General features: G+C 37.2%; 3 protein-coding genes across 4 annotated transcripts in view; all 3 read left to right on the forward strand.

The window, feature by feature from the left end:
- LOC142342739 (uncharacterized) overlaps positions 1–4,153 on the forward strand; it is a 125,425-nt gene extending 121,272 nt beyond the window's left edge. Inside the window, exons 5-6 of the mRNA XM_075394268.1 lie at positions 2,829–3,020; positions 3,470–4,153. Coding sequence (XP_075250383.1) covers positions 2,829–3,020; positions 3,470–4,091 — 814 coding nt within the window. The 3' untranslated portion in view covers positions 4,092–4,153. The remainder of the gene's footprint in view (positions 1–2,828; positions 3,021–3,469) is intronic.
- Positions 4,154–8,433: 4,280 nt separating this feature from the next.
- LOC142342753 (uncharacterized) lies at positions 8,434–21,085 on the forward strand. 2 transcript variants are annotated; one of them, XM_075394293.1, is made up of 4 exons: positions 8,434–8,998; positions 10,056–10,070; positions 11,334–11,903; positions 19,417–21,085. In XM_075394293.1, exons 1-4 carry the CDS (start codon positions 8,479–8,481, stop codon positions 20,841–20,843), a joined length of 2,532 nt encoding a protein of 843 aa, XP_075250408.1. In that variant the 5' UTR covers positions 8,434–8,478; the 3' UTR covers positions 20,844–21,085. The 2 variants fall into 2 exon arrangements, with proteins under 2 accessions (XP_075250408.1, XP_075250416.1); XM_075394301.1 differs by lacking the exon at positions 10,056–10,070.
- Positions 21,086–21,183: 98 nt separating this feature from the next.
- On the forward strand, positions 21,184–27,214 carry LOC142342765 (uncharacterized). Its single transcript, XM_075394314.1, has 3 exons — positions 21,184–22,537; positions 24,863–25,021; positions 26,330–27,214. Exons 1-3 carry the CDS (start codon positions 21,653–21,655, stop codon positions 27,083–27,085), a joined length of 1,800 nt encoding a protein of 599 aa, XP_075250429.1. The 5' UTR covers positions 21,184–21,652; the 3' UTR covers positions 27,086–27,214.
- Positions 27,215–27,544: the final 330 nt, after the last annotated feature.

Consider the following 27,544-nt stretch of genomic DNA (forward strand, 5'->3'; position numbering starts at 1 on the left):
GTTTATGTTTTTAAGATCTGTTCACGCTTCTTTCGGTTTTTTCACGTCAGAGAGAAGTCAAATTATAGAGGTGATTTTAGTCACACTGAAGTACTAAACGGAGCGAAAAGTAGAGTAGATTTAAGACGTGATTCTTTGCAAACTACCTTTAAACGGGAGTCCGAAGTTGGTGTTTGAACAGATTTTCGGTTTATGAGAGGGAATTTTTTAAACGTGAATCAATTCGCTTCGCTTTTAGTAATACATATGTGTTCTAATTGCGCCTAGTTGAAATAGCTAAAGTTTATCAAGGGGCAGCTGAAACTTTTTGTGACCTGAACACTTATTTGTCACAAAACATTAGAATATTTTATATTGCGATCCTTAAAGTATCCTAGTATCATCAATGATAGGGCCCATTTGTTGATAACGAGGCGCAAATGAATTAAATTAATGGTCCGAGTTAAAGTTTTATTTGTTTTAATGACTTTGACACTACCTTTTTTTTAAAATTTATGAGTTAATTTTTGAGTGTTTGTTGTACTTTTATAATTTTTGTTTTCTTATCATTCAATGCTCATTAATAAAAAGCCTCTTAGGTTGCTAATAGGGGATATTTCAGTCGATTAAATCGTTTCTGCTCAAAGCTGATGCCTTCTATGTCTATGGCGTCAATTATCTTCTAGAAATTTCATAGAGTTTTTGGGTTTTGCGAATTTTTGTTGTTAACTTTAATTTATATCTTTGTCTCATTATTGACCGTTTTCATTGGTTTCTAAAAAAGTTTTCCTTTTTGTTTGAAATCTTTTTAGTTTATAGCTTTTGTTTGTTTATTTATGCGCTGCCCGTTTTTTAAAAAAAATATATCAGTGAATTTTTGAGTTTTGCAAGTATTTATTGAACTTATTGCTGTCTTATCACTTAACCTTTTTAATGACAAGTTTCATCGGTTGATATTGAAAAAAACAAGGGAATTTTATTAGTGACGTGAGTTTTTGGAAGCCGTTTTTTGGTTTTGACCATCTCTAGATCTGATTTTTTAGTCTTGCTCGCTTTTTTTGTTCTGTTCGTAAAATTACTTATTATTGTTTTTGGACATCTAACACAGCTTTTTTGTCAGGTCAAAGCTAAATCAATTCTTTGGATTGTATCTGACTTGTCCTGTTTTTTTAATTCAGCGTATCCATCGATTATTCTTGACCATTGACTTTTTCTATTTCAGTGACTTCTACTGTTTGCAGTTAAAATTTTTGTGCGTGGCGTCATTTGATCTCCTTTTAGGTCAATTGCGTGACATATCTGATTCACAAAAATGACTTCTGAACTCAATAAACTAATTTTTGTGAGCTTTTACTAATTAAAGATCAATAGTGTGCATCAAAGTAGTGCCAAACGTAAATGACCTAATTCTTGAGTATTAAGAGTCTTGAGTTTTGATTTCGAATATTAAGTTTGAAAAGGCTCCATTAGTGCTTTTTCCTTATAAACCGTTTGTGTCTCATAAAAACTTTCGCTTGACGGTTTTGACTTTTCGAGTGACTTTTACGCCCTTGGCTTTTTGCGTTTCGCGTAATCTAAAATTCTCTCTCAATCACAATTTCAAGCAGCTGAACTCAATTGGCGGCAATTTAATACTAAAAGGTCAAATGAAAAATGCGCCAAAACTGGTGCCATATTTCATTAAATCTTAATAGTGTAGTGTACATTAACCTCTAACGAGGTTAATTGAAGCCCCCTTGTGAATTAACTTAGTCCCATAAGCTACACACCGCGCGCCCCTTATTGAAGCAGACTTCAATTGATTAGAGGTCCCAGTAGTCGTTCGAGAGCAATTCTTTTGACATTAGTCGGTATGTTTCATTTTGTCTTCGTTCATGTTCCGCTGAATTCCTGGAAATCTTTAATCCCTTTTGTTTTTGATTAACATCGACCTTTGAATTACAGATTTGGATTTTACGTTAGGATACGTCTAGATTTCATTACACATTTCAGCGGTCCTTTTCGGATCCATTGTGCTGTATTTTTGATATCATAATGGTTAATTGCTGGCAAGTGAGTTTTGTTTTCATTGATTTTCTAAAACACGATTCACCTCATTTGATTTCTAATTTTAGACCAACTAAAGAAATTACTCTTTTTTGATAGTCAATTAAGTGCGAGCTTTTAAAATAGTCAGATTTAGAGTTTTTATCACTGAAACAAACGTTTTCGGATTTCGATCTAAGTCATTACGAAAAAATGGTTTTTGGTTGCTCTGGAACGAAGTTTGAAGCAAATATTGTAAACGTGGTTTTTTTATGCAAAATTGTTGCGTGACCGTTTTTGCGCTTTTGTTTTAGAAAATTCTTTGTCTTTTTCAGTGACTTCACTCCTTCATTTTGAAATTATTTTGAGTGACTTCTTTTATTGTTTGCTGTTATATTGGAGCGATTGTGAGCCGTAGAAGCCGTAAGTGGTTAAGATATGAGACTGATATCTTGGAGGTCGCGGGTTCGGACTCCTATGAGGGCAAAGTTTTTGCACCCATGAAGAAGTTTCTAGGCTACTCATCAGTTATTTGACAATAGGGGCCTACAAAGGCGTCGAATCTATTTTCAAGTAGTCAACTTGGTCTTTCGAAGCGACTTTCTGTCGGGCCATTATCTACTATTTTGAGTGACATTCAGCGCAAGACCTTGAGTGCAAATGACAGAGGTCAGTCTCAAGAAGTGAAAAGACTGTTTGTTGCAAGTGCGCGGTTGTATGAGGTCAGTTCCTCAGATGTTAGTCTGTTGTGTTCTGCTGCCACATGTACTGCATAACAGTTACTGTATCTGTAAACATTCACTGCTATGTTGCCTATTTTTTAGAACTGGTACCTGGATTCGCTCCTTTAGCAAGTGCCACCAACGACATGCGAGAGAATCTGGGAAGAGCAAGGTTGCAGCTGCAATGCGATGTGGAATACCATTGGTCATGGACATGTCGTTCGATTATCTCATGAACATGCACGAGAAGAAGGAACTTGCTCGGCAGATCATTGGCATGGTTGATGTCCTAAAGTAAGCACAAGTAGCAGTTACGTTGTTATTCATTTACTTCTTTGCATTGTCTTTAGATAGATTTATTTAGCTTTTTCGTATAAATACAATAAAGCAAGCATGATCAACAGGGACATCAAGTTCCTCTTTTCAGATCACCCTCTAAAGGACCACCCTCTTTGAAGGATTTGGCAATTCTTTTCTGATTTCAGAATTAGCTCGTATGACTTTCTAATGGCTGTAAAACCGTTGAGGAATTAATAAACAAACAAGCGGTTCGAACAGTATGAGAAAAGCAAAGTATACGTGCGTCATTGTTTGGCGTTGTATGGCTTTTATAGTCATCAAATTTTGATTACCCGGTGTCTGGAAAAAAAATCTTAAATGCCGAAATCAATTAGTGCCAGTGAAATCGGTTGGAATATCTTATAGGTTAATAAGTTTACCGTTTAAAAATTTTGATGTTTCAGAGATATCCCGGAGCCTTTCCATTTATGCCTGACTGGAAACAAGGAGACAAGTGTTGTGTACAATTACCTTCAAAAAGTAAATTGTCAAGTGACGTCAACTGAAGCACCATTTACAACAGTCTTCCCGCGATCGAACCTTATCTATCTCACACCAGACGCTTCTGATGATCTTGAAGACTTCAAAGCTGATGATATTTTTGTGATCGGTGGACTTGTTGACAAAGTTCTTAGGAAGAATTGCAGTTTAGTACACGCTAAAAAGCTCGGCATCAGATGTGCAAAGTTTCCATTGTCTGATAACGCGCGAGTTTTGGCATCAAAACCAATCAATTTTCTGGAAGTGTTGACAATCCTACACAGGTTTACATACCACAAAGATATGCATAGAGCCATCTGCGAAGGACTCAGTAACCGAAGAATTTTGAAACCAGAAGAGGCAACTGAAATTGTGAAGAGGCAATTTGCGAAAGCGCAAAAGCTGATTGGAGAACCGAATTTTGTGAATAGAGAACGTGCACGGGCACAGAGAAGAATGGAGATCGTGGAACGAATGAACAAAATTGACAGGAATTCGATGAGGTCACTTTTTAGAGAGCCGCATTTAATTGAAGCGTGGCTGTAAAAAAAATTTATTTACAAATTTTCCCAGTTGTGCTGAGCGAATTTATATTTGTTTTTGTCAAAGATTTTAAAGTCATGAGCATAATTTTGAAGTCCAGATTGTTAAGTTAAGGATGTGTTCAGCTAGATTTATCGCTTAATCGAATTGCTTAAAAATAATGTGTAGCAATTATTAGTCCTGCGGTCTTTTTATGCGATTTTTCGCTTGACCGGTTTTTCGTCAGACCCTTTTGACTGTTTGTCCTCAAAAACGGGATAAACAGGTAACGCGCGGAGGGCATTAAGTTCTCTTAGAGCTGTGAGCCTTCTAGTCTCTAAGTGTGCGATCCGCCGAATTTGTTTTGAGAAGACATAAGTTCTTGGTGGCGGTTCTTAATCTGAAGGTCGGTGATGAAGGTCGGTTCTTAATCTTAAGAGTTCATTGGAGCTATATAACCGTCAGTTGTCTTTATAACGAAGATATTGATAGGTGATTATCAAGTCGAAGTTTTTTATTTGATATTTTGAAAGAATATGGCGTAGAAGCAGCGTTTTAAAGTGGTGTGTCAAATTCCAGATCAAATGTCATTTACTCCAGCTCATGGGAGTCAGACACCAGGGGCATCGTCCCAAGCCTCGGATCCCGCGATGACTGCCAGCAGAACTCCCCAGCCTATGATCTACATCTGCGGCGAGTGTCATTCGGAAAATGAGATCAAAGCACGAGACCCAATCAGGTGTCGAGAGTGTGGCTACAGAATTATGTATAAAAAGAGGACCAGAAGATTGGTGGTGTTTGATGCGCGGTAATACTTGCGAGAATGATGAATACTCTTTTTGCTGCTGATTTCTGTTCAAATGTGCTTTGTTTTCCGATATAAATTATTAGCTTGTCAAGGATCGTTTTGAAGTTATGAGAAATCTAGTTATATATGCAATGATCTTAAATGATCTGCAGTTTGGTTGTTGAGTTATAAAAGGATTTAAAACGTCAATATTGTAAGTACGACTGGAATCAAGTTTTTGTAAGACACGGCGAGAGCGGAAAATCCCATTAGTTCCTCATTAGTTCATGAGCAAATCTTTTTTGTTCGCGCATGCAACATTTCATTTTTTTGTCACAAGAGACTCCAAATGATAAACTTTATCTTCTTGAAACAATGGAAATTTCAATGGCAATTTAATTCAAATGAATCCTTTAAGTCATAAATTGGATAGCCAGTTAAGCTTTTCAGCATCATACTGTGTGCTTGAGTCTGATTATTAATTGCTATGATGAACTATTAATTGCTATGATAGGCTATTTTTCACAATTTAAACTCTCAATTTTATGGCAATTATATTAGTCCTGCTGGTCTTTTTAAATGCGATTCTTCGTAGTACCAACCGTTCGTCTAATCGTTTTTCTCGTCTGACCATTTGACTTTTCGTCTTCATTTCAGGAAGGGGGTAAAGCCTGGAGTGCATCAAGATCTCTTAGAACGGTACCGCTCACTAGTCTCTAATTATTATGTTCGCCGAAACTGTTCAAGAGACAAAAGTTCATGGTTGTTGTGATAGGTGGTTCTTTGAATTTGACCGCCCTCTCACTTACCCCCCCCCCCCCCACTCCGTGCTCAAGCCCTCCCAGCCACTTTTTCACCCCAGCCCACTTTAGTGATTTTTGTCAACGGTATGATGGAATTTTTACAAAAACTTAATTGAATATAATGTTGCCCTATACAAAACAAGAGGCCATAGCGTCAAAAAATAGTTTTGAAATTTATTTTAATTCAACGTAATTTATACTTTAACTTCAATAATACTCTTGTGTCTCTTTACGCCTCCATATTGAGTCCACTTGGCTGTTTTCTCAACAAGGGTGTTTTGAAGTTAAATTTTTGTAAAGCAAATAGTGTATTAGGCTATTTTTAACAATATAAGCTCAATTTTTCTATTTGTAATGTAAGAACCCATTTATTACTTTTTAATAGCCGCACAGCGATAATAGGGGCTATTATTGGCCTTCTCTTGGTTTTAACGATTCAAAGAATTTGAATTGTATTGGGGTGCTGTCTTTAAGATCTGTTCACACATTCCTGATTTTTGAAGTCAAATTGGAGTAGTGATTTTGGTCACGCCGAAACATTGGTGCGAAAAAGCGAGTGGTTTTGCGGCGTGAAAATTTTTCGCACTAATTTTAAAGTAGAGTTAGAAAACGGTGTTTGAAGAAAAATTTTAGCTTTTTGGCTAGTGGTTTTTTGTTCACGTGCGGCAATTTCAATTTGATTTTTGCTGTTTTTTCGATTTTTTGGACCGGATTTTCTATATGGTTTTTCCAATCCATCCATAGTTCATCCTAGGCCTAGTTTTTCGCTTGAACCAAATTTCTCGCTAGAGGTTTTTTGTTCATATGTGGCTTTTGGACATTGATTTTTACTGTATTTTAATTGAATTGGTTTTCTCAATTAATGAATAGCCCGTTCTAGGTCTAGTTTTTTGTTTAGTCAAAAAATTGTTTGATTTTTACGTCAAGACTTCTCCTGCTATGTTTTTTTTTATTTCGTCGAGATTTTTGTGTTACGACCATAAGACGTCACAACTACTTCAAATCTGCTTTTTGTTCATTCGTTCATGCAATTTCAACTGAAGAGCGTTTGTGACGTCAATTTTTGCTCTTAGTGGAGCGAGTTATTTGTTCATTAGCGTGTTTAAGTTTTTGTCACACGTGACTTACCTCACTCTCAAAAATGACTTTCTAACTTTGAATTTGACTTTTATTTATTTTTAATTCAAAGAGATAAGATCAAGTGAATGTGTCACTCTAAATGAAGGTTATTTGAAAGCACCTAATAGAGGCAACAATAACTTATACAGGTTCTTAATCAAAATATAACATCTCCGCCTTTCATGAAAAAAACTATTTTTTTTTGTCTGTCTTGTTTTTTTTTGTTTTTTGAGACTGCAGACTCTACGAAGCTTTTGCGGCTTTTTTCTGGCAATCTGCCAGCTATGTTTCGTTTGGTAAATTTATTGAGAGTGTTTTTGAATTTGTAACATAATGCGGGTTTTTGACTAATTGCTCTCAAATAAAGCATTTCGAATTTATATTGGTACTGTTGCTTTTTATGTGGTTTTTCGCGTAAGTAATTTTTTATTCGGTGGTTTGTTAGACTTTTTGAGTGACGTTTCAGTGATTTATTTTGATTTTTGGAGTAAGTAAATTGATCTCATTTCTTAGTGAACCTACAGGACACCACACACGCTGGGTGTATTAAAACAGTTGGTCGAGCGTTAGTTGGTTGTGTTGTAAGATTTTTTTAATTCAATTTGGTTTTGTTATGTATGTTGTCATCAATTGCTCTCGCCCAAAGTTTGAAGCAATTATTATAAACGTTTTTTTTATGAAAAGTTTTTGCTTTTGTTTTTTTTGTTCTAAAACTGTTTTCCTGAATAAGTTTTGCCCGCTCGTGGGCTTCTAAATTGTCCTCATTCTGAAATGAGTTTTGCTACTAATATAAAAGCATGTGATCCAATGCGAATCAAAGCCACTGTTAAGATGTCATCCATACACCCATGAAATATTTCTAAGCTACGCCGCCTATAAATTAATTTGCCCCGCTTTTCGAGCAATTCATCCGACGTTCGTTTTTTTGTTTTTTTTTGCTCTCGAACATAGTATGAAACAATTACCATTGTCGTGTCATGCAAAACTTTTCGAGTAGCTTTTTTTCACACTTAACTTATTGATTTTTGCGTGACCTAAATTACTCCATCATTCATAGTTTGAAGAAGATGAACTCTATATGGCGGCTGTTTACTACTAGATATCAATTAAACGCGTACAGTAATTGGTTCCATTTTTTCACTTTCCTAGTATTCAATGCTTTAAAAACCTTGTTTAAATTGCACGTGTGAACATTCCGCTGCTATTATCTCCCCATTTGAGGCAGGTTGAAATAGAGTGGAGCCTCTGGCAGTACTTCGAGATCAATTAGTCCGATTTGTGGTTGATCGTTTTCTAAATTGTTCCATTTTGTAATTCGACTGGTGAAGATGTTTTGATGCATTTTCAAGTTTATCGTAGTTTTATATGTTTTTGCTTTGGCAGACGCTGGAAATTCAAGTTTCTTTACCACTAATTTTTCAGGTTACGCAATTATGATTTGGATCAAAAAATTTTTGTGCTTTTTTTGCTGTAAAGTGTTTTTCTCAATGATGTTGTCACTGGAAATACGAAACAATTGATAGTTTATGTACTTGTTCCTTCTTGGTTAATCTTTGAAATCACTTCTCTAAGAGCTTACAAATATTTTGTCTGAGAATTTCGTTAAAATAGAAAAACCATCATTCTGGACTGCTGTACTCATGGAATATTTTGCAGTTATTCACTGCATCTATGATATATTGCTAATTTTTTTAGATTTCAAATGTCCGATTTCTCTAGCTCAGCAGCTGCAGAACCGATCATTGAAGCACCTAACACAGTTTCGACCAGTGATGACTCATTCTTAGATCTTGGAGGCGACAGTTCTGCTCCAAAATCAATTACTCAAGTTCAAAGCATGGACGAAATTGACTTCGAGAAAGAATTGATGGCGATTCGGGCCTCAGAAGAAGATACTGAGTTAGAAGGTGTCGTCGCGAACACCTCTTCTGACAAAAGTACGAACGACTTCAACTCAAAAAGTAAATCCTCTGAACTTAAAACTGAACCGAGCCAAAGCGTAGACGAGGATGAAATTCAACGATTATTGCAGGAATCGGATAACAACGATGACGATTTTTTCTCAACTCGGGGCTCGAGACAGAAATCCTCGGCTTCGAAGACAAGCATCGCGATTATGAACAATCCGGACCAGAGCATTGGACCGGACGTTTCAATGCCTCCAGATGGTATTTTGGAGAACGAAGACGGAAGTTTTAGTTGTTACGTCATTGTTCCAGCAGGTAACATCTTGAACGCGCTTTTTTGTACCCAAGCTTTGGATAGTGATGGGTGTAAAAATGTGTTTTCGTTTGAGGTATGAATTCACGTCGCTAAGAACACGCTTGATATTGAGTGTGTTCGAGGAGAAATTGATCAAAGCTGGACCAGGCCAAGTGGCTCTCCGAGACATTGTGTTGGGTCGAAGAATGAAGTCTGTTTTTCGGACTTACGAGAACTTGTCATTTCGTTTTTTTTTTGAAAAGCTTGTAAAAATTCTGTAGCCTTAGAATCAATCCTTCATTAGTCTTTCATATCCTATGCTTATCAAAAACCATGCCAAATTTTTGTGCGACATCAGTGCATTCTAAATACCAATGGTGCAAACCACGAGTTCTGTTTGCTACTCGCGGTGCTGAAGTTTTTCTCGCAAGTGCTAGAGACATTTTGCCATATGATGAACCATAACTATATGACGAGACCTGATAATTGGGCAATTGTGTCTCGTAGATCCATTTTCAAATCGTTGGGCTTTTAAAGTGCGTTGTTTTCATTTTTTGTGAGAATGTTAAAAGTGAATGGCCTTGTATAGAAACCATTTTGTGAAAATTTGAGAAAGTGTTCTGAAGAAAGCTGTGCTCATATGTGCGTGTAGTCTCTCTAAATTCAAAAGAGGCTGAGAAGCTGAAAATAACCATTCTATCGTTTCAAAATTCATTGATATGTGCGAAGTTAAACAAACCTAATATATATGTACCTTTTCTCGAGCATTTGTCAACCGAAAACCCCTATTGCAGAGCCAGACTATTTCACACTTATTTTATGTTCTCAAGTTGACCGGGTTAGAGCCTCTTACATCCTTGAAAAAAATTTTAGCAGGAGCAGACCGGAATGCAGCCACTTTTAAAGTTTTTTGCGCCACATGTAAATTGTTTTTATAGGCGCTGACTATGTTCATTCTGCCTGTAGCGTATAAAAAAGGTTTTTGACATTATTTATGAAGGCTTTTAACCTGTTCATCTTATTTGCCCTTCTTTGTATGAAGATCAAATATGCGATCGAGATTCTTGTGTTATGCAGAAAACCGGAGCTCAAGTAAGTTTTTTTTTAAATGAAAAATGAAGTCTATAGCGATATTTAATTATAAATATTATATACTAAGAATAGTTTAGTCAGTTAAACTAATGGAGTGATTGTATTATCTGCAACTCAAATCGTCGGGCATTTTAATACATTTTATTGGCCAAGATTTTGTATTCGTTTCTGGTTGCTCAATCTCCTCGTTTTGGCTACTAACTGTAATCGCCGCCTTCAGAAATCGCTTCCTCTGTAGAAAAATAAAATAACCTGTGTAGAAAAGGCAACTGTGCTTAAATTAAATTGATCTTGTGCATATTTCATTCAAAACTTGAACCTGGACAAGAACCAACCATCCGAATTGTCTGGTGGAACCAACTCGCATTTTCAAAGTAAAAAATATACAGGATATATTTTCTACCTTTTATGAACTTAAAGATTCTGCAAGATAAATGAGCAATAATCTGTACTATAATAGATATATTATTGTTGTTTGAAAATTACTCCTTTTTTAACATTAGTGGAGGTTGAAAAATTGTACGATGGCTTCTAATAAACAAGCCTAAATGGATAATATCTATTGAATACTTTTTTCTCTAGTGATTTTTCTTATTTAGTGATTTTTCTTATTTGTGATATCTCGATATTTCATCTGAGAAATGAACTTGGAACTAGTCTACATTAACCAAAACAATCGCGCTTATCGTCTTTAAATGGAACCAATTCATTGTCAAGTATAAAATGTGCATTTAATATTGTGCTTTTTGTGAAGTAATTAAGGCACAAATTTCAAATGCTATTGATAGTTGGTAATTGATCTGCAATCAAATCTGGACCTGTTACCTGCAAAATGGGATGCTTTTTAGTGTGATAGAGATTTTTTCTCATTGCTGCTATGTGCGTGAAACCGTCTAATCGAGCCTAAGTGAATAATGTAGTTTGGATATCATTGAAAAATTCAGGCAATTTTTTTCCATCTTTTTTGAAGCACTTAAACTGCAACTGAGCTTTTATGTTGGCGCTGATATTTTCATAAGTACATAATAGGTATTTCTTAAGATAAAGTTGCTGAATCTACTCTCCACTTTGTGCTGTTAGTCTGAAACTTGTCAACAATTTAATCCATGGACATGCAAGCGTGCAGGTCCTCCTCTGTCGGGTGTGCAATTTCTCGATTTGTAAAAAATTCTGAAGTTAACTGCTATACAACTTTGTCAAGTTGCTACCGCGCTGTATAGGAGAATTATTGTTGTTTATGTTTTTTTGTATTTGTGTTTAAAGGCAAAGCGGGCATGGTAATTGGCACCGCTGGCAGTACAGTTAAGCAAATGATGGCAGAGAGCAAAACCAAAATGAACCTGGTGCAGGACTCGGCCCAGAACACGGGCGCCGACAAACCCCTGCGTATCGTGGGGGAGCGTGAGTGTGTGTTAAAAGCAAAAGAGATGGTGCTTCATTTGATAAATGAGGGCGGTGCTCCTTCCTTTGTTGATTTGCATGTTCCTAAATTTGCTGTTGGAATGATCATTGGCAACAGAGGTGCTACTATCAATAAACTTCAAGACGAGTACGGAGTCCGAATTCAGATCAAGCCAGACCAGAACCCTGAGGGGAGTTACAGAGTGTGCCAGATTCTGGGCGATGCTGCAAAGTATCAGAATGCAGCTCAGAAAGTTTTGGATCTTGTGGCGGCAGTGGAAGCGAAAGATAAAGCAAGGGGTTCTGGATCGAGATCGAGTAATACGACTGGAGATGGAGGCAAAAGTGGCGATTCTAGTGGCGCGAAGACATACAAGCACGAAGTGCACATGACTGTACACGAACGAGCAGTTGGGAGAATTATAGGAAGAGGTGGGTTTTCATTATAAACATTATAAACCTTCATTATAAGGTGGGTTTTTTGTTCATCACATCAGATCTTTCGGTTCATTTTAATAGACACCGTCCTCTACTAAAAGGGACATTATTCAGGCCCTCTCCTTTTGACGAATTGAATTGGGGCGCTGTTTTTTTTAACACTTAGAGTAACACTCGTGATATGTTTTTTATCGGTCGAGTGGCAGTGATATGCTGATCTAGAAGTCTATGCCGAAGGTGAACAGAACTGTTTTGGTCCTTCTTCTGAACGAAAGTCAAAAGCAGAGAAAAAGCGATTTGTTAAAATAATTTTTTATTTTGCTAAATAAAATGTGGTCAATTATGTCATTTCATTCATTTTTTTGACTTTTTGCTGACCTTTTTGGTTTGAATATTTGAACTTCGCATTGATTTTTTTTTGAGAATTAACATTTCATAAAAACATCAGATCAATTATTTTTAGCTAAAACTGCTGATACTTAAGATCAATTCCCTATAACAGGCTCACACAATCCGTATAAAGTACGGCTACCGCTAGTTAAAGCCTCAACTGTCTAGCAAAACAATTTGGAACTATTTTAGTGAATTATAGATACTTTTGACCATTTATGTTAATATTTGGAAAAATTATTGTGCTTTTCTTAAACTTCTTTTAAAGTGAATTCAGCAATTGGTGTTAGCCATACCTTTTGCCATACCTTAGTGTTAGTCGTTTTTCTTCCGATAGTTTTCCTCGCGAAGGTGCTCCTATAGTTCATAGATGTTTCTATCAATGTTTCTGTTAATCGATAAATGAGTTATTGTTTGGATCAAATTTCAGCTTTGATTCTGTTTTAATAAAATGTTCGAGTTTTGGGCGTTTTGCCCGTATCTTATGCGATTTCAGTTTGGTAGTCATTTCAAAGAGGCCCAATGCTGTGTTTTAAGCCTGTAGATTATCATTTTTGTGGCTTTTATGTTATTTTGATTAAAAAAATATTTGTGAAGTTCTTGAGTTTTGCCCCTATTTTCGCTCTTTGTTGTCTTGTCTTTAAGTCTAATAATGTTCCATTGATGTCCTATGGAAGACATATTTTGGGCTTATGTTTTGTTTTTCGTTGTTGCCTTATGATTTTTAATTGCTCTCAAACGAAGTTTGTAGCAATTATAGTCCTGTCGGTCTTTTTTATGCGATTTTTCGCTTGACCGAATTTTTGTCTGACCCATTTGACTTTGTGTCCTTAAAAACGGGATAAGCAGGTAGCGCACAGTGGGCCTTAAGTGCTCTTAGAGCCTTTCAGCTCACTAGATTCCAAGTATGCGATTCACACAAACTGTCTGACTCACACATACCCCCCCATCAGACCCCTCTCACTTCACCCCTGCACATCGTTTAGTCTGTAAGGTTCCCTTTGCAGCCAAAAACTGCCCTCCCACCGTTGCCCTACTACTCATCCCCCCACTGTTGCCCCAGCCCACCATTGCACCCCCGCTTCTCTCACGCCCCTTCAATTAAGCTAAAGCAAGCCTCGAAACCGTGGCTAGCTACTGACGAAGCCAACCGCTCGCCAGTCGTTTGAGTGCAATTTGCCCGACGTTAGTCGGTTATGTTTATGACTATACACAGTGGTTTTTAAAGTACTTACGTTGTTTTGTTTTCTGCTTTTTTGTTTTTTCGTTTAGTCCGGTGAATTACGTTTCCTATTAAAGTTGTCGTCAGATTTTTCAGACCCAATACTATGTTTTGAATTTATGGCTCATTTTTTGACTTTTGCACTGTATTTTGACCTTATTTTGTCTTTTATCGTCGTGTTTTGTCTTTTTTTACAATTTTGAGAGGTCCCATTGACTTCGCAGGAAGGCTTATGAGAGTAGTAGAACCTATATACTTTTATAATATTCGTAATTGTTGGCTAATGGTATCCGGCGTGATTAAGTTTTTTCTTAAATGGCTTGCATGACTCGGTAAAATGATTTCTGCACCCAGTGGTTAAATTAATTTGAAGATGATAGATTTTTTTATTCAAATCTCGGATTTTGGCTTGATTTTATCTTTTTGTCATCAAATTGCTTTGCCCAATTTAGTGAAATTCAAAGATGAAATTCTTGTATTAACATCACTCGTATACGCCGCGTCTGTCGTTTTTCTGAGTCCATCAGGTTTTATATTGTAAAGCATAAATAGCGCTTTTAATTGTTCCGACCCCTCTTGAGGGGGAGAGGAACTATATACTCAAATGAGTTTTTTTTTATTCAGACAATTTTGGCCGATCGATATAATAGTCGTAGAGAGTTGTGAGTGGTATCATTAGAAAGCCAGTACAGCGTAGAATTAGAATTAAAAAGATTTTTTCAATTTTCGGGTTTTATAGGGAGTTATCGAGGTTTAAAAATTTGTGAATATTAGACGTATTTCAGCTGTTTTTATTCACATTTTGATCAAATTTTCGTCAATTTTGACCAAATTTTCGTCAATTTTGCTGAAATATGTTAAAAATGATAGCTGTAGTGTTATAGATTTTATCTCTAAAGATAGAGGAGGGTTGTTGAATTGTTCGATGCTAATTTTTTGGCTAGATTTTTTGCTAATTTTAAAACTCTGACTTTTTTTCGTCAAAAATGGGACAAAATTTGCTTTTTTATCCCACTTGCTTTAAATTTACAAGTAGACACCTTAAAGTGGAAACCTTAAAATTTGGCTCGATTCTCCTTGCGGCTCAAAAAAGAGCTAGTTGTATTCCCGCTGGCTTTAAGAGTCTTCTGGTATCAAAATTCTGCCAATTCTCTGCAAATTTAAACTCGATAATTATACAAAATTCATTATTTAAGACAAATTGTAAAATTTTGTATAAAATTGATCTATTTCGCAACCCTTTCAACAATTGAGTGTTTTGTTGGACACGCAGCAACATCTGGGCTGATCTTGATCTCACTAGAATTTTTATGATAAATTTTCTTTAGATTTTAATGGGGCGCGATCTTTTTTCAAACTATTTCCGCTGTGTAGTTGTATTTCATGTAAGTTACGGACAATGGCTCAATTAAAGACAGATACTATTTACAATGAACGAGACCCAACGAGATTATATTCTGGCTTCAGAGTTAAGCTCATGGTTTTTATGGCTCTGACAAATTGTTTTCGTTAAAATTTTGTGGACTTCTTTTGTTTTGCTTTCATTTCTTATACTGTGTAGCCCAATTACTTAGTGTCTTCAATCGAAGATCCAGTTAGTTTTTGAGAAAGTATAAATTAAACCAGGCATTTTTTTCTGTTGTTATCTAATTTCTGTTATGACTTTGAATATATTTGTTTTGAGAAAATATCGGTGGTTTTTTGAACTTTGCCACTTTCATCTCATTTCTCTCAACTTTGGGCGTAGTCTCAGTAAAAACTGGCGGAAACCGACCTCCTGTGAGTTATACAATAATATCGGTAACGTCTTTATTTCCAACTAATCGTTTCTTTATTTTGGTACTACGCGTTTTCAGTTTTTCTTTTATTTTTTGATCATAATTGCATATTTTAGTTCAATTTGTTTCCTTGTCCAAATATGATATTATTGACAATTCCAAGTAATTGAGGGCTTTGCAGGGAGAATGCACAACAGTGCAACAACAAAAAGGGCGTATCTGGATATGTTAATTGTTTTGGTTGAATAACTTATGCTTTTTGGGCGAAGACACAGTTATCTCGCGATAATTTTTTTTATTTTTGCCTGCGTGTCTTTCTTTTCGTTGTTATGCGCCATATACCCGATAGAGATAGATTTTAATTGCTCCCCCAAGACGTATAACTCAACCTGGTTAAAGGTTGCGGTTTATAGCTGTTTGGGTTAATGACTTTCTACTTAAATTTTAAAAAAAAATTATCGCGCTTGGTTATGCCTTGTGACTAATTACTTCGACCATTTAGTTTCATGAAAACTTTTCGAGATTTCTATTCTGTTCAATTTTCTTGGGTTTCTTTTTGTTGTCATGCCTAAGAGGTCCATCTATAAGGAAGACTGGTTGATTTTAAGATAAAGGTAAAATGATGATTTAGAGTTCTTGTAGTTAACATCTTATAATTATAGTGTCTTGAAAAGTGTCATTTTGTTAAATTATTTGAAGTTTTGGCTGCTTTATGTATTTTTTTGTGGGCTCGTGACTTAGTCTCATTATAATCAGGCCCAATTGGCTCCCTGAGGTGTTGAGAGTTAATCCATCGTTTTTGTTGTGATTCTAAGTCTGTTAAGAGTTTTGAAAAGATTTGTTTTCAAAATTTGAGTTTTCGAGCTTCGTCTTTTTAAATTATTTTTCGGTCGATTTGTAGATCAGTCCCTGTAAACACATGTCACAACCCGTTTCCAGTGAGCTATAACTTAATTTTTATAAAAGTTTTAGCTTCAACGATTTGTTTCTCGGCTTTATTACTACTGTTATTACGAGATTTCATAAAATGATAGATTTTTATATATTCGTACATTTCAAAAGATTTTTGGTTTCTTTTCAATTAAAACAGTTATAACAATAAACGTTGGACCCATTGGCTTTGAAATTTTGCGCAGTCGAACATTGAATAATGACATGTCTCAATTGCTCCTTTTGTAAATATAAATGAACGTTTTAGTGGTTTCAGTTGATATCTAATGACATTAATAAATGAAATTAATTGTTATCAAAAATGGAAAAGTATTTTTGAACTTCACACCTATGTTCTTTTTTCGACCTGTTAACCAGTCGCATTGGGGACAGGTCTCATATCTTTTCTATTGAGGTATAGGTTAAATTGTTTAATTTTCGTTTTTATGTGATGCGAGTTTGATTTTATGAATTTTTTTATTATAGACATCGAGTTTTAGTCGTAAATAATGTGTGTTGTTTGGCTTTTATTATTGTCCGTTCTATTAGTCCTATTATAATTTTCATCGGCCCTCTAGCGTGGCATTATCGTATTTTATTGGCTGTTTATTAGAGGATGTATGTTCTTGAAAATTTTCTATCATTTGGTAGTCAATTAAGTCAAGAATGTGGATGAACGGGGTCGGAACATTGTGCGCACGGACATTACCGAGCCTCCTTGTTTACCATCTCTGCTTTGTTTGGTGGACATTTAAAACAAGAACGTTGGTGAGCGGGGTCGGAACATCACGCTCAATCGCACATTACCGAGCCTTCTTGTTACGGCCTACTCTCACATTTGATTCAACGTTATCAGTCAAATCGAGTAGTCTATTAGAGTTTTATAGTTACCTGTGGGGAAAGTCTAATTTAAGTTACCTGAATTCCCATTCTCTTTATTGGCTTGTTTCGTCAAAAAATTTTCGTGGAATTTTGACAATGTAAGTTCATAAAATGCAACCAGATGGTTGAATGCTTACTTGCTCTCCGATAAAGTATTTGTACTGAAATTAAATCAATCTGTAATATTGCTAATACATTTGGATTTTTTCATTTTATTGGTTGTTAGAAAAAACTGGTAAAATTAAGATGTGAAAAATCCTACCCCGCTGTTCATGCTAGGAACTTTAAGAGGTAGGGTTTTCAAGAATGGCATGAACGGTTGCTGTTCAATTGCTCTCAATTTTCGCCTTTTGTCAAAAATAATTACTTGCCCTTAAACGAAGTTTCAAGCAATTTTTTCTAAACCTCTTGGTCTTTCCACGACTCAAAGAAGAGTGTTGAGATTCTACAGGTTTTACCGACTCGATGAGGAGTATTGGTATTCTACAGGTTTTTTAGCTAGAGCATGTTTGTTCCTAACTTGAATTTTGACTTCTTTTGTTTCGAACATAGACTTCTGTTTTGTATTGTTGACTCGTTTTCGAACATTGCATTGGATTTTAACAGTAGCTTAGTTTGTGATGTATAGTTAATAGGAACTGCCTGCAATATTCAAGGTAAAGAGGTCATTTTGAGATTTTTGATCCTATTTAAGTCACTCCTAACTATTTAAATTTTGCCTAACTACCTGGACCCCCCATTACACCTTCCCCCTCCCACCTACCTCAACTCGCCCATATACCCCCCCACCCACCCTCCTCTCCCCTTTACCTCACCTCACCTACCCCCACCCCTCCCTTCCCCATCTACCCCCTTCTACAACAGCACTTACCCAAACGCCTAAACTAAAATTTTTGTCTGCATTTTCTAAAACACTTAAATGTGTTTTATTGGGCTACTTGTTTTGTTTTTCACGTGTATATTTTGCTGTTCTGGTTTCGGAAAGTTAAGGTTAGAGTTCATAATGCACGACGCTTCGAGTCGTTTCCTGTATTCTACCGGCTTTGATTTTTTAGCTGACGCAAGTTTGTTCATGGCTTGAACTTTGATTTGTACTGCTCGTTATACTCAAGGTCAAAAGGGCACTTTGAGAAGTTTTCTTCCCATAACAGTCTATCCTCGCTCACTCTATCCTCCTCCATCTCACCAACCCCCCCCCCCCCCCCACCATTCACCGCCTGCCCGACCACTCCTTACCCCCACCTACCATCCTCTCTCTCTCTCTCTCTCTCTCACACCTTCCACCCCCATCTTTACCGCTCCATCTCTTTACCGCCTCACCAACATAGCTACCTCTACCTAATCCCAAACCCCCCTTTCACTCCATTTACCTAACCCAGGCCCGATGGCAAACCCGTGAACTAAAAATTGACCTATCAATTTAAAACCGGTCATGTAATTTTATGCGCGAGTCAATTTAGTGTTTATATAGGTGAAGTAAGTTTCTATAAAAATATTCTGCTGGACTGTTTTGACTCTTCGAGTGACTTTTGGGCCCCTCACTTTTGCCTGTTCTAAATTTCTCACTCTCAAGAGCCAGCAGCTGAACTCAATTTTGACAGTTTACTACTAAAAGTCAAATGAAATCTTATTAGCGGTTAAAGTTTTATATAATAACCGCTAATGGCGTCATTTGAAGCCCCCTTAAGTGAATTTAGTACCCCCCCCCCGTTCTGAATCAGGCTTCGATATATTCCAGCTCCCATTTGCCTATGTACACAAAAACGTCCGCTTTCCCAGAACAGCTTCACGTTATCAAACTCAGTGGGGCTATGTTTTGAATGTGTTTCAATTACCGTTAGTGAGTCAAAGGGGCTATCTTTTCGATGCGAACAAATCCGAAATTGTGTTTTGCGTATTCAACTTTGTGCACCTATAAGTCGAGCTTTGTGACCAATTCTGTCTGTGGCAAAAAGAGATGCTTTAAGTTCTGTTATAGGGTTTTTTGCAGACATAATTGGTTAAGTTACCGTGAGAAAAACGTCACTTTAGGCTATTCTAGAAATATTATAAAATTTTATAGGCCATTCTAACTAATGAGTCATTTGCAGGAATACAAATTGGGGAGGGCGAACTGTGGAGAGAAGGATATTATAAATTATGATATTTTTAGGTCGTTTCGCCATTGTTTCGGAGAGTGGGAATAATGGGTTTTTTTCTAGCTCTGTCATATTAGGGTGAGAGGGATTTCGGTTCAGATGATTAACATAAAATATTTAGGGAATATTATATTCCTAGTGTGCTGTAAAAATTCGTCTTTTTTCAGGCGGTGCGAATATTAAACGAATGATGCAAGAAAGTGGTGCCAAAATTGAGATGGACAAGAACAACGTTAATTCCAAAAACGGTCGAGTTGTCTTCATTCTGTCCTCAACTTCAATGCAATCCATAGAAGAGGCACAGGATCTTGTGAATGAAGCAGCCAAAAAACCGGAAAATCTTCCCAACAGAGATTCCAATACAACATACTACGGAGGAATTGGTACTTCAAGTGGTGGATCGTCAGCTAGAGATCGTTTGGGATCTCGTGACCAGTCTTCAAACCGATCATTTAGCCGTGGGTACGACAGCCGTGATGATAGTAGAAATGGGCGTAACAGTAGTGTTGGGTTTAACAGCAACTACAGTGATCGGAAACGAAATCCGAGCAACAGAAGTCGCAGTCCAGACTTTGATGATTCGTGCAGAACTAAAGTGATCAAAACTGAGATATTTTCCATGTCCAACAACAACAATAGCAGTCCAATGAATATGAATCAGAATCAGCAAATGCCGCAACAAACTCCGACACCGTTAATGTCAATGGGAATGATGCCGATGCCTAATCAGATGCAACCGAACAATTTTATGCCGCCCATGATGCCTCAGATGATGGCACCTCCTATGATGCAGCAGCCGAACATCCCCAAACCGGCGATACCACCAGGGTTCCCGCCAATGATGGCGCCTCCTAATATGCCGGGAATGCCTCCATTCCCACTTCCTGGAATGACTCAGCCAGCTATGAACAACACACCGGCGGCTCCTATGATGCCGCCTCCTAGCATGCCTATGAACATGCCCAACCCCATGCCCCCAATGCCGACACCCCCAATGAATAACCAACCAGCTCCTGCTAACAATAGCCCAATGCCATCATGGCCTGGATTTCCCCCAATGCCAACGCCGGCTAGTAACTCATCGAACAACAACCCGGCTCCGAGTTCAAACACTAACAGCATGCCGAGTGGAAACAACATGTTCGAAATGTGGATGCAGTATGCGGCTAAGATGTCTGGAAATAACCAGCAGTCATCCATGGGACAGAGCGCTGCTCCGACTAACGTCCCAGCTCCCGTGGCTCCTACCACTCCTCCCAACAAGCCCAGTAACAGTGCAAGTTCTGCTGGCTCCTCAAGCAACAGCGGGAGCAGCTCCAACAACAGCAGTCAAGACGCGTGGCTGAAATGCTACAAGATTTTCATGGATACTATGCAAGATAAAAGCGCAAGCAACCCGGTACCGGTTAAGAAAGAGCCGGAAGTGAAGAAAGAACCGGCGCCCGAGCCGAAAAAGGATTACACTAAAGAGTGGCAAGAGTATATGGCTAAGTTGTACGCTGCCGGAGGTGCTGGCTCTCAAATGGAGGCATGGAAAAAGTGGACAGAAAAGTATCAAGAATATCTGAAGACGCATGCCAGCGGAAATCGATAAAATAAACTTGTGAAACTTCAACATTTTTTTAAAAAAGAACTAGCTATCGTGGTCGTTTAATTTGCTTAAATAGTATCATAGTATTATCGAAATATTTGGAAAGAGTTTTGGCAGTAGTTTGATCTTGAAATTTGATATGTCGCGCCCTTCAAAAGTTGGACAGCATTTTGGTCATTGTTTGATTGTCATCTAGAACCAGTATCAGATATTTGTTTATTTAATTTGAATGTTTTGTTATCCAACTATCTTTGAACTCGTGCCTTGTTTTGACTGAAAATAGCATTACGAGGAAAAGCTAGCTAATCAGTGCAATTTTGTAATGAACATCATTGTTTAAGTGTCAGCACCATCATTTGACATCCAAATTAAGTTCAAAGTCATTCAATGTCTGTTGAGAAAGAAAGTCGTTCACTTTCTGCAGCGTACAACTTCAGTTTAGTAAATCCATTATAATTAGTAGGCGTTGTTATTTGCAAATTATTAATTAGGACGTTAATTAATGCTTTGTTTATAACTCTACGTGCAGTCTGAATACTTTCTAATCTGTTCCCACTTTAAAGCGTGAAGTAAATAAAGGAGGGTATTTATTTTTAAAAGGGATTTTATCTCTTATTGCCGGACGGAAGTGAACACAAAACAAAAGTTGCGATTAAGAGATCAATTTTGATTGGTTAATCCCTTAAATGCCAGTTTTCAAAAGATTTGAGCTAGTTTATTGAATTTGTATATTGATTCTTGAATTGTTTCCAAACTTCAGCGAGCTGCTCTGAATAAATACTGGAAAAGTTTAACTTAGTAAAAAGTGCAAAATGTCAACATTGACAATGCTTTCTTTGCCCAAAACAAAACAGGACCAATTATCCCAAAATATTAACATTTCTCTCTCTAATAACATTAACAATTGTAATAACGACAGTGCGTCAAACATTTCAAACTTACCTCAGAAAAATGTAATTAATAATAACCAACAAATTGTAAACAGTTATAATAATACTTCCCGATCTCAATCTATTTTTACCTCGGCAATATCTGGCCCTGTTTATCCGACACTCCGGGAAAGTTTTCCACAAAACCCGCAAGGATTCTATAACCCGGTGCAGAATGCGGGTAAGCGACACCTCGACAACGATCCGTCGCATCCTTCAGAAAATCAGTACGAAATGCAGTATCAGGGGTTTAGAGGCAACGCCCCCACTCAGAACACAGAATTTCACCCAACTAAGTATCTAGAAGTGAGGAACCCAAACGCTGCTGCCGACATCACAATGAATGAAAGTAACAACAACAATAATAACAACAACAACAGTGAAAATAATAAACGAAGATTTGTGGACGATACTACAGTAATAGAAGGAAAAACTTTTGCTGAAGATCATGAAAACCAATCAAGAAACGATACAACTGACGATAAGCATCTCAAACAAGTCGCGTGTGATGAAACAACTGAAACTGTCAAAGCTAAAAAGGTAGCTGATGATAATGACGTCACCGAGGATGTAACGAAGGTCGTGAATAAAGGCGATGACGCAACGACAGATGCGCCTGCTTCCCCGAAAGAGACAAAAATTGAGCCGTGGGAAGTGGATTCTGCGGTGAAGCCACCCTTCAGTTATGTGGCTCTGATTGCAATGGCCATAAATGAGTCAGACGAGAAGAGATTGACTTTGAGTGCAATATACGAGTTCATTGTAAAAGTAAGTGAAATGTATTTGTAGATTGTTTTAAATTATATCATCGCTATCCTATAAAAATGGCGTTAGGCAAGTAGTTTCATTCCAAGAAATTTTTCAAGATCAGCTTTGGAAAAGCTATGGATAACTTTCGTGCTTACATTTTTTTTTGCAAATTTGTATTGTCTGAAGTGGAGCTTGTCATTTTTGATTCGAATTCATATACTACGCTACTGCGGCTTTCTTTCTGTCAATTGGGAGTCATCCATTACCTATCCAAGAAATACAAACGTTCTCATTGAAAGCACTAGCCGAGGAAAATATATCGGGAAAGCATTCTTTCGAAGCTTTTTCTGCCTGGAGATACAACGATGGACTTTTTTCGAGAATGTTTGAGTTAATGACGTTAAAAGTAAATGCTCAAAGTACTGGATTGCGACACTCCGAGATCACACATTTTAAGTTCATTTTAAGTTAGTCGCAGTTGATGTTTGCGATCTGACTGGTCGCTCAATCAATATAAAGCATTAATTCCAATCCCAACAGGGCATTCAATTATCAACAAACCTTGTATTGATCAACAACATTTTTGTACAAATCTGACCTCAGTCTGATTTTTTTCTGAGAACTTGCACTCAATTCAGTCTTCGCCTAGTTTTAATCAATTTAATCTTTACTAATGAGAAATCACGAAGCAAGTGAATTAGTACGGAACAAATAGTTAGTTGCAGCTGCGCTGTTTTCTAATTAAACATAATTGTTAGGCTGCAATAATTTGATGCAGTTTTTCATAATTTTTGCGAAAATTGGTAATTTTTGCGAAATAAGCGTAAAGTGCTTTGTGTTAAACAACCTCAACTGTTGATTCAAAAATTTTAAGGGCATTGCTGAATTCAACTTCTTCATGACAAATTAGAAACTCTGGCAATTTTAATTGCAATTTTAGTAGAACAATTGCGGTTGTTAATTGCTCCCAAACAGTTTGTTGGAATTATTGCAGTCTTGCTGGTCTCTTTTATGTAATTTTTTGTGTTGCTGATTTTTCCTCTGACCAAAAATTTTGGCAACTTATAGTAGTACTGATTTCGAAATGCGAGTTACTTTTGATTTAAAAGATATATTGATGAGTTCGAGAAAACTAAGATTTTGATACTTCATCGGGAAATAATAAGCTGAAATTTACGAATCCGCAAACATATAAAATTCAAAATATTCAAAGCTTTATAAGTGAAACAGGTGTTCGCCTTCTTTTTGGCTTAATTTTCGATCAACATTTTCCGTTATCTGTTTATCCGTTAGAATGTTTTACTACTATTTTTATGTAATGGCTTCAAATTTAATTACGTTTTTAGCATTTGGTAGATTCAAGTTAGAGCTAGTTTTGTTATTTTGTCGTTTTAGACTTTTTCGCCGATTTCATTTTTAAGTAATTTAATTTATCGGCAATTTTTTTGTTGCAGTCATTATATCTTGTTCTTTTAAAGACCGATTGAATTAAGTGTTAACAATTTTAATTTTTTAATGCTCTTTTTAATTTTTTTAAAGTATGAAACAGTTATTGAGTCGTGTAATTCTATGCAAAATGTATGCTGGACCTTTTTGGTTCTAGAATGTTTTTTGGGTCCCTTAAACTCTATGGCTTTTCAGTAAAAAGAAACAAAATGAACATGTATAACTCGAGGGAATTAAGTTGCTGAGCCGTTCGCTACACGCCTTAATAGTCCCTAAGTATGAGGTCAACAGAAACTGCTGATGAGAGATAAATTTTTGGTTTGACGAGCAATCCTGGGGAGCTTTGGACCACTCCAATTCACCCTCGAAAACCCTATATGCAACTCGCCCCCTCCCTCAACGTGCATTACCCGAAATATCTTTCATTTTTTTCTAGTGACTCTTTTACAAGTGACTTTTTGATTTTGCGTGTTTAGAATTACTCTCATTCTGACCAACAGTGATGTATAGATAGATTACTGATGTGCAGATTTTTTTTAAACAAAGGCAGAGCTCTGTATATAACTTCAACTTTTGACACCAGATACCTAATCAGAATTTTTTGATCGCCAAATTACTTGGAATGCTTTCAATAATTTCCTTGCATTAGAAATTTCTCTAATATACTAGAGAGGGAAAGAGCTAATGTGAGATTTAATTCGTTTGATGTCCAGGTGAAAGCCGAAGGGAATCCTGACAGTAATAAATGTCTAATCACGTCAGAATTTAGTTGGCCAAGCATTGAACAGGTTAACAACCAGTTTTTCTCTTTAATTAAAATCCAAAACTAGTTGACCTATTCACCTTTTCTCCTGAGAAAAATAGGAACATTCTCTAACTTAATTGAATTTGTTCTAGAAATTCCCGTACTACAATGTGAACAGGAAGGGGTGGCAGAACAGCATTCGACACAACCTCAGTCTCAACGAGTGCTTCGTCAAGATCCCTCGAGAGGGAGGAGGCGAGAAGAAGGGAAACTTTTGGTCCCTGGATCCCGCATACGAGAACATGTTTGAGGTACACGCTTTAATCATCAAAATGTACATTTTCGGTGCGTGTTGTAGAGTCCGCTCGTTTTCTGTGGTACAAATCTAGCAAATTCTTGGGTTTAAAATTGTTGCGCGTGACTAATGCGATATCGGTATAGATATTAATTAAGATTTTCGTCGCCAGAAATATACTGACTGCTCAATTGCATTCTAATTTGTTGACGCAAGGCTCAATCGCTGACCATCCTCGATGCCTCTCATAAACATCATCAGATTATTGTCCACGACATGCATTTTCATTGACTAAATTTTCTAAACAGCAAATGGGCTGGATACTCAAGCATGTTTATGGAAGTGTTGATATATAAAAGTTTCATTATAAGTTTGAAAGTTGTTTGTGGTTGAATTTGAAGGTTGGACAAGCAGAGAGTTCTGAAAGTGTTTGTGGGCCGTTAGTTTATAGACGCAGACAACAACAACAACGAGACTCGCATTTATATTGTTATTTAGTAAACACCGAACCTAGCTAGCCTGGAGAATGTGGTGTATATGTATGTATGTATAGTGGTGGACTTGTTAATGGTGGAAGTGGAGTAAGGAGGAATGTTATTATGGATAGTGTTAAGTGGCAATGAGCGGAGTTCTAACTGTGATCAGGGAATGCTTACCTGTCTGTTCAATTCACATTAGCAAGTCTTCACCAGGATGTTATCTCATTTTACATGACATCAAAACAAGTTTGTTTGTTTACCTTGTTAGTTGCTGGTAGAACTTGTGAACACTCAATTCGGAGCAGGTTGCGAGGCACGCATTGTGACGTTTGTTCACTCGCTGTTTGATTATTAATTGGTTGTGACGCGTGAACAACCGGAAGTGTTTTTGATCTTCGTGTTTTGTGAAGACGTTACTTCGCTTCATTGCTGCCCACTGCTTAATTTAACTGTCAATTGTTTTCTGCTTTAACTTCTCCAAATGCTCTATAAATCTTACAAGCAGTGCTGAATCTACTAGGATATCAGTTATACGGGAAAAATTGGCAGTGTTTAAAGTGCGCCTTATTTTGTAGCGTGGCCTCTTTTGACCATATAGTTTCGGTACGTTGGGTAGCTTGAAGGCATAAAATAGTTTTCGTTCTTCAAAAAATAACTAAATTAATCGAAAAGAGTTGCTAAGAAAAACCACTTAATCGAATATTGTAATCAAATTTTAAAAAATGGTCTGTGAATTTTTTGAAGCCAAGATTTTGTAGTTTAGAACAAATTAATGGCCTTTGACGCGCTCAATATTTAAATTTAGCTATAATGTTTTACATTGCATTTTTGTTGTTTTGTTTCAGGGTGGAAACTATCGTAGAAGACGCAGAATGAAGCGACCGTTTAGAACCCTGCCTTCTCTCAGCACACGAACAGCAGCAGCTTACATAACACACGCAGCTGCTGGGGCTGCAAACCCCGCATCTATTCACGCACAAAACCCCAACTCTGCCTTTATTCACAACCCTTACGGGACACCTTTGCCCGCTTCTCCCACCGCAAAGCACCGATATCCCGGGTCAGCTGCAGCTTTCAATTTTGTGCACCCAAATTTTGCCCCTCACGTGAACGTTACGACCGGGTCATCGTTTGGAAGCCACCCCCAATTCGCGGCAACAGCAGCCAGTGCAATGTCGTCCCACCCAGGGTTCAACGGGTTTCACCCCTCGGCTGCCAAGGGAATCGCGGGCGTTTACGACGCTGCTGCGTCAAGTTTCAGCACTTTCACTGCCATGTTATCTCAAAACGGCTTTCACCCTTCGGTAAACTCAGCAGCTGCTGCAGCTATGTACCAGAACCCAGCCGGATACTTTCAAGTTGGCCCAAATTCACCTACTGGACTTCCCCAAAAGGTCTACTACCCTGGTGTGGGATCGACGGGCTCGAACCCAACAGCTGCAGCTGCATATTATCCATCTATGAACAAATACGTTGATGAGACTTTTAACAACGCTTCAGGCTATAATCAATTTTACTCAAACTCTTATGCAAACTCAACTGCGGCTAACTTCATGCATAACAGTGCTTTGAGCCCTTCACTATGTGTGAAACAAGAATAGCCCCTTTATCGCCCGATTTAATAACCAAATGCCTAATGAGCTGCCTTCTGTAATTAATTAGTTCCGATAAATCTATTCGAGTTTTGTAATGTTATTTTTTGGTTAATAAAATTTATCCGCTTAAAAGTTGGTGTTTTCAATTTACGCATTCGGTGTTAGTAGCAGATGTTTGTTTGCGGTGAGGGGTTTGTTGTTATTTGGACTGGGAAAGTGCCGGGAAGTTGTTAATTTGTTTTCCCAATTTGCCCCGAGACTCTGCGGCGCAGCAGCGGGACTGAGGGGACTTTGTTCAGATGTGTTTGATTGGTAATTGTGTAATTTCACATCTGGTTTGTATAAAATGTTATGGGTGCCATTTATTCACGTGTTTGTATTTCCTAATTGACCATTTAGATGAAAGCTAAGCAAAACAAACTCTCGAATTCCAGTTGCACATACAGCTGCAAACCCAGCATGCTG

The sequence above is a fragment of the Convolutriloba macropyga genome, chromosome 1, assembly GCF_964194025.1.
Source record: "Convolutriloba macropyga chromosome 1, txConMacr16.3, whole genome shotgun sequence".
NCBI classification, from domain to species: Eukaryota; Metazoa; Xenacoelomorpha; order Acoela; family Convolutidae; genus Convolutriloba; species Convolutriloba macropyga.

Coding starts and splice junctions, on each gene's coding strand:
- LOC142342765 (XM_075394314.1), top strand. CDS start 21,653: ATGTCAACATTGACAATGCTTTCTTTGCCCAAAACAAAACAGGACCAA. Junction 22,538..24,862: donor TATACGAGTTCATTGTAAAA/GTAAGTGAAATG, acceptor AATTTGTTCTAG/AAATTCCCGTACTACAATGT. Junction 25,022..26,329: donor CATACGAGAACATGTTTGAG/GTACACGCTTTA, acceptor GTTTTGTTTCAG/GGTGGAAACTATCGTAGAAG.
- LOC142342753 (XM_075394293.1), top strand. CDS start 8,479: ATGTCCGATTTCTCTAGCTCAGCAGCTGCAGAACCGATCATTGAAGCA. Junction 11,904..19,416: donor TGGGAGAATTATAGGAAGAG/GTGGGTTTTCAT, acceptor GTCTTTTTTCAG/GCGGTGCGAATATTAAACGA.